At 39.5% G+C, this 6,739-nt stretch overlaps 1 protein-coding gene across 1 annotated transcript in view; it reads left to right on the plus strand.

Annotated features, from left to right (window-relative positions):
* COPB2 (COPI coat complex subunit beta 2) overlaps positions 1–6,724 on the plus strand; it is a 31,598-nt gene extending 24,874 nt beyond the window's left edge. Inside the window, exons 16-22 of the mRNA XM_039218193.1 lie at positions 2,082–2,192; positions 3,369–3,583; positions 5,011–5,103; positions 5,196–5,376; positions 5,520–5,588; positions 5,706–5,777; positions 5,993–6,724. Of these exons, the coding sequence (XP_039074124.1) occupies positions 2,082–2,192; positions 3,369–3,583; positions 5,011–5,103; positions 5,196–5,376; positions 5,520–5,588; positions 5,706–5,777; positions 5,993–6,088 (837 nt within the window). The 3' untranslated portion in view covers positions 6,089–6,724. The remainder of the gene's footprint in view (positions 1–2,081; positions 2,193–3,368; positions 3,584–5,010; positions 5,104–5,195; positions 5,377–5,519; positions 5,589–5,705; positions 5,778–5,992) is intronic.
* Positions 6,725–6,739: the final 15 nt, after the last annotated feature.

Consider the following 6,739-nt stretch of genomic DNA (forward strand, 5'->3'; position numbering starts at 1 on the left):
CATTCTGGGTGTAGAGTAGAAAACAGGCTGGTGTCTCAATATCTGGTATTTCATTTAGGCTCAGTCTCTATTCTCATAATTGCCTGTTTTCCTGTTGAAAAGTGTGTAAGGTATCCCTCAGACTGGAGACTCTCTAGTTTACTCTCTTCAAGGAATAAATTTGGTGTCTTCTGTGTGTGTCCAGAGGTTGGGGGAGGTGAGGAGTGGGGACCTGGGGTATCTGTTTCTTAGCTGCTTGTTACATAGACTTTCAGGCAGTTTTGTTTATTTTAGCATTGCCCTCCATGAGATGCCTGTGGGGATCCTGATGTGTGAATGAAGTTGTTTCTATGCTGACCTCACTCCTGATTTAGGATTAATTTTCTCTAGTGTTTTAACTGTTTAAATTCCTCTATCAGTTTTCTACCTTCCAAAATTTTGTTACAGAGGTCTCCTCTTTCTGTGTCCTTAGGAATTTATACCGTAGGGCCACCTGGGTGGCTCAGTCGGTTAAGATTCTGATTCTTGATTTCGGCTCAGGTCATGATCTCATGGTTCCTGGGATCGAGCCCCATGTAGGGCTCTGCACTGACCGGGCTAAGCCTGCTTTGGATTCTCTCTCTGATCCTCCCCCAGTCTCTCTCTACATAAACATTTTTTAAAAAAGAATTTATTCCCAAAAGAGTCCCTTTAGTGTCATTTCAGTGGGGATTTGGGGGAAAACAAAAGTATATTTAGTCCATCTAATTTCATCTGCTTTGCCTATATCTAATGAGTTCCACAGGTCTTACATACTCTGTTCTTGGATTTTTATTTACACCAGTGCTAGGAAAGAAAAGGAGTATGCAGATTATTCAGAATGCCTTGTTTACAATGTACTCATGGATGAATGAGAAGAGGGACAGCTTGGATAGTCTGGGAAGTTAAAGCATTTTAAACACAGTGATAGAGCCATCCTGAAGATCCAGACAGAACTTGGAAAGTTGCCCAGTTCCTCCATCTTGACCACCCTGTAACTGAACATTCTCCCTCATTCCAGTGAAGTGTCTTGAAGTCTGAGCTTTGTCTAACACACTGCATCCATAGAAGTGAACTTGCCCATATATGGTGTAGACTACTGTCAGTACTGTTAGAGGAGAAGCGAATCTGGTAATTACAGTAGTTGGTTTAAAAGCCTGTTTTGGTAACTCAGTGGAAAATGGAAGACCGTTTTAGATTTCCTGCCCTCTGGAATGCTGGCTGATAAATAAAGTGGACATAAGACCAATAGTAAAGTTATAGGTAAGGATACCTGATTGGCATTAGGACCTGGAAGCAAAATGTTTGCCAAATGACCTACAGATTAGGAAAAACTGAAAGGAAGCTTTTACGTTTAACTTGCTTTTTCTTTGAGGGACTGGACTAGATGATTTCTAAGCCCAGCTTAGTATACTATGAACAGCTAGGTCTACACCACTGTGCCTTTATTTTTTTTTTTATTTTTTAATTTTTTTAATGTTTTATTTATTTCTAGGAGAGAGAGAGAGAGAGAGAGAGAGACAGCGTGAGCAGGGGAGGGTCAGAGAGAGAGGGAGTCACAGACTGAAAGAGGCTCCAGGCTCTGACTGGCCGTCAGCACAGAGCCCGACGCGGGGCTCGAACCCACGAACCGCGAGATCATGACCTAAGCGAAAGTCGGACGCTTAACCGACTAAGCCACCCAGGCGCCCCACTGTGCCTTTATTTTAATGAAATGGTTCTTGTTCAGTCACCTTTCCAAAATCCTGTTCTTGACAGTTGTTTACTTTTGAATTTCTCATTTTACCAGTTTTACATGAGTTTACTAGCTAGCATCAGTCAGCTTTCACTGCTTAGAAAACAGCATTGTGGGACTGAAATCTATCTGCTGGGTTGGTTCTTACCAATTAATTTAATGACTCCTTAATTTTTCTGTCTTCTCATTAAAGAGTATTCTGTTGCTTTTGTTTAGGCCATGGGGTTTCTATGTCAGCAGGGTATTCTTAGTTCAAGAGGAAGATGGATGAATAATGATTTGCTGTTTGGGCACTATAAATCTACACATACAGACTAACCACACATTGTTTCCCATATTCTCTGTTTAGGGCTTCAAGCAACAAGCTCTTACAGTATCCACAGATCCTGAGCATCGCTTTGAACTTGCTCTTCAGCTTGGAGAACTAAAAATTGCATACCAGTTAGCAGTAGAAGCAGAGGTATGTACTAAGTCATGATTTTTCATAACTAATGCAAAGGTTAGTGGGTACTTACATGTGTTTAGTGTAAGTTCTCTTTATTAAAGTTTTCTGAAGTGCAAATTAGTGAGTCTTTGGTGACATTATTGCCTCTCTCTAATCTTTTAAAAATGCATTTTGTTAGTCTTTACATAAATTAAATGGATTATATTGAAGATATTCTTAGCATTCTGATATGTTTAAGAAGTATTTTGGGGGCACCTGGGTGACTTAGTTGGTTGAGTGTTCAGTTTCAGCTCAGGTCATGATCCTGTGGTTCATGAGTTCGAGCCCCATGTCAGGCTTGCTGCTGTCAGCCTGTCAGCTCAGACCCTGCTTCTGATCCTCTGTCCCCGACCCCCATCCTTTCTCTACCCCTCCCCACTTGTGCACTTGTGCTCTTTCAAAAATAAATATTCAAAAGAAAGGAAAAGGTGTTTTCATAGCTTATATGAGATGTTTTCCAAAAGATGTAAAATACTAGATATTATAGTCTGGGAACTCTCTGAATGCAGACAGACAAAGCACTAATTTGCCAGTATCCCAGATTAGTGAGAAAGTTGTTGGTTTTTAAGAAAGATTTTAATATTTTGACACAATTTAATGACATTTTAATGAACTGTTATATATTGAGGGCCCCCCCAACCATGGTTTAAGTGTAGTATTTATTGGTAAATTCATTTCAGGTGTTTTAAATAAATTTCATGTTAAGATCTAAATGTGTTGCATTTTGATTTCTGAGAAGCTACAAATGACAGATAACATTGTTAAATATTTAAGGATATATGAAATAATTCTTTCAAAAAATGGTATTAAATTAGTCATTAAAATAATTAGTCTAATTACCTTAAAACTCCCAATTAGCTAGTATTTTACTGGGTAATTACAAAATAAAAATTACTTGGGTTGATGATTATTCATGCATCACTAAAATTGATTTGTTTGAATTAATTTTGTATATGCGAATAACTTCCATTTTCTCATTACACTGCATTCTTATTTTGATTGTTAGAACCAACTTAACAAGCACAGCTCAGTATATGTGTAAAATAGCTCCCATTATCAGCATGGTAATACTCAAGTTAACAGAATATTGATGTTGAAAAACTCAAGTGTTTATTTCCATAGATGTGTTAACTTGGGAACTCTTTCTTACAGTCCGAGCAGAAGTGGAAACAACTTGCCGAACTTGCCATTAGTAAATGTCAGTTTGGCCTCGCCCAGGAGTGCCTGCACCATGCGCAAGATTATGGGGGTCTGTTGCTCTTGGCCACCGCCTCTGGAAATGCTAGTATGGTGAACAAACTAGCAGAGGGTGCGGAGAGAGATGGCAAGAATAATGTGGCGTTCATGAGCTACTTTTTACAGGGCAAGTAAGTATTAACTCAAGATCTAAAAGGTGGGTGTAGTAATTTAAAGCACTGATTTCTGCGCTGATTCACTGACTTTGAGGGTGGTTGAGGGAGGAACTAACCCTGGAGACAGATGGACGCCTAGCCTAGACCCTGGCTAGTAGGAGTGGTCAGAGGACCGTCCTATTGTGCTGGCACTTACCTTAAGCAAGGGATGCTCTTACCAATTAGGTCGAAATGTTTGAGCAAAATGAGCTGTTCAGGGAGGCTTGGACTGAGAGAAATGTGAAACCCATTTATCAAAAGTCCTGCCTCTCCTTGGCTGAGCCATTTTATTTTCCCATGGCATGAGGCTGTTGTGATGCTCCCATAGTACCCAAAAGGCAGGTAATTTTACCCAAATTGGGTAATTCTCCCATGGCAGTAATAAAGGGAGTTAAGGATGCCAGTTACTTCTAGATTTGAGTCCAACTGCATTAAAAAAGCATTAAAAATGTCATATACTTTTTAAAGTGTAGCAGTCAGCACAAACCAGATCATCTCAACGTTAGTTGGCCATATTATGAAATAAAACACAAAGTATTCATTAACCTTGCCATGCATACTATTTAAACCTCATACTTTAAGAACTTTGTGCACCCCAGTATGTATTTATAATACATGTGTTTGTAAATTTGTGTCTGTGTAGGAATAGGTCCATAATTCAGAAACCCCAAAATATCCCGAAAGTAGGTTTTTTATAACTCACTTGATGGCAAAACCTGACCTGAACTCTGAAATACTATTATTAGTTGCCTTTATGCCACTTGTTTTTTTATCACATTTAGTATTCATGTGTTCCTGCAAAATATTAATGTTTATAACTTTGATGCTGAGGGTGTTACAGGTATTAGGTAATGTGTGGTATATATACTGTGTTAACCTTTCTAAAATCTAAAAACCTATGCTTTTTGTTCTGATTTTATTTTTCAAAAACCTAGGACTTCTAAAACACAGTATCCACTTTATCAAAAAACTTAGGAAAAAAAAAAAGTGAAATAGACACTAGGACATTGTCCTGCTGGGCACCACTGGATTGCCCCACACTGGAGACACTGCCCTCCCATGTTCCCACGTGTGAAAGCGAGTTTCTGCTCCCATATTCCCTGAAAGCTTTTACCGTGTGGTTTTTGATTAGCTGCTTTAGCTGGTCTTGAAAAGCCCCCTCAGGTTCTTAGGAGTTGTTAAAATAGGTTATCAGGAGATTGAAAATGGTCATCAACCTGTCCTACCCCTCACACTTGTTGGAGTCCAGTGACTACGTAACACTGGTGGTCACAAGTTAATGGCTCAGTGACAAAAATGAAGTGTATGTGTGGAAGTTGGGGAGGGAATGCTGACTTTGCAATACTACATCTATACTTCTTTGTTTATTCTTGGTAATGAGTGTCTCTCCTTTTAATCTTTAGGCTTGATGCTTGCTTAGAACTCCTGATTAGAACTGGCCGACTGCCAGAAGCTGCCTTCCTGGCCCGGACTTACTTACCTAGTCAGGTTTCAAGGTACACACTTTTAATTTTAGGAACAAATGTTTCACATAAAAACTAGAGCACACTTAACTCAGTTTCCCTTTGGTTTCATGATACCTACATAGGGTGGTAAAACTCTGGAGAGAAAATCTTTCAAAAGTCAACCAGAAAGCAGCAGAATCCCTTGCTGATCCAACAGAGTATGAAAACCTTTTTCCTGGATTAAAGGAAGCCTTTGTTGTGGAAGAATGGGTGAAGGAAACACACGCTGATCTGTGGCCGGCCAAGCAGTACCCACTTATCACAGTGAGTTGCCAGGGAACCAGGCCTCGTTTAGAATTTACATACATTATTGGTGGATTGTGAGCTAATATCTGGGATTTAGGCCAAATTGGTGGATGAATTAGGACTTCAGACTATTTCATTTCATCATTGCTTTATTCTGATAGCCAAATGAAGAAAGAAATGTTATGGAAGAGGCAAAAGGCTTTCAGCCCTCGAGACCTGCAGCTCAACAGGTCAGTAGAATATCTTAATCAGATAATCTGGTTAAGATTTATTTTAAGTACCATCTCCCACTTCCTAATCCTAAACAAATTCCTTCATCTTTATGTTCTCTCCATTTGGGCTTTCAGGAACTTGATGGGAAACCTGCATCTACTACTCCAGTTATTGTGGCCTCCCACACAGCCAACAAAGATGAAAAGGTACAAACATTAATACCCAAACTTTCCATGGGAACCCCAGGCTCACTCCTTTCTCCCCATGAATGGCCGCAAGATGTGCAGGCCGCTGCATTTCAATGACATAATCACTTTCAGAGCAGTGGCTTTGAAATGACAAAAAGGCCCCTCTTGACTATTGCTTTGGTTCTTTTTGGATCAGGAATCAAAAAGTTACCAATAACTCTCTTTCTTGGCAGAGTTTACTTGAACTAGAAGTAGATCTGGATAATTTGGAATTAGAAGATATTGACACAACAGACATCAACCTGGATGAAGATATTTTGGATGACTGAGTTGTAATGTTTCCCATGAACCTGGCTACACAGATCATTATTACGGACAGGTGTTGACCACCACCCTGACCACAGTACTTTGGACTCTGAGAAACTCCTTAGATTTTTATATGGAAAGGCTGTGGCCCACTGGGAGCACAGTGTTCGCCTCATCTTGGAAGTTTATGTGCTGCATCTAAATCACTGCTTCTTGTTAAGCAAAACAGATGTGGGCTTTGATTTTTTTTCATACTGTCATTAGATCGTATCTCATAAAATCTTTTGAATTAATGAAAATGCTCAAAAGTTTCCTTTCTAAATAGTTTTAGAAGGCTGAACTAAAACTACACGTCACCTAGGAACCAGCCCACATTCTCTTAACCGTTCTTGATTTCATCCCCAAGTTTTTAATACTTGATTATGCCTTGATTTTTGTCTAGTACCTACCTGCTTCTAGAATCAGGATCTGAAACCCAGAAACCTCATTAAGCTGGGGTCTGTTTAAACTACCTATTTGGTAATACAGAAAGATGTAAGTACCTTTTTGTTGTTTTATACTGCACCATCCACTCTAATGAGAGAGATTCATAACCAGGCACTCAGATATACCCTTGTGGCCTAGGAAAATCAGTGGAGTAACAAGGTTTTCTTTGTATTTTTGTTAGAGGCACT

This window comes from Hyaena hyaena, unplaced genomic scaffold, assembly GCF_003009895.1.
Source record: "Hyaena hyaena isolate Hyena2069 unplaced genomic scaffold, ASM300989v1 scaffold_745, whole genome shotgun sequence".
In the NCBI taxonomy this organism is placed as follows: Eukaryota; Metazoa; Chordata; class Mammalia; order Carnivora; family Hyaenidae; genus Hyaena; species Hyaena hyaena.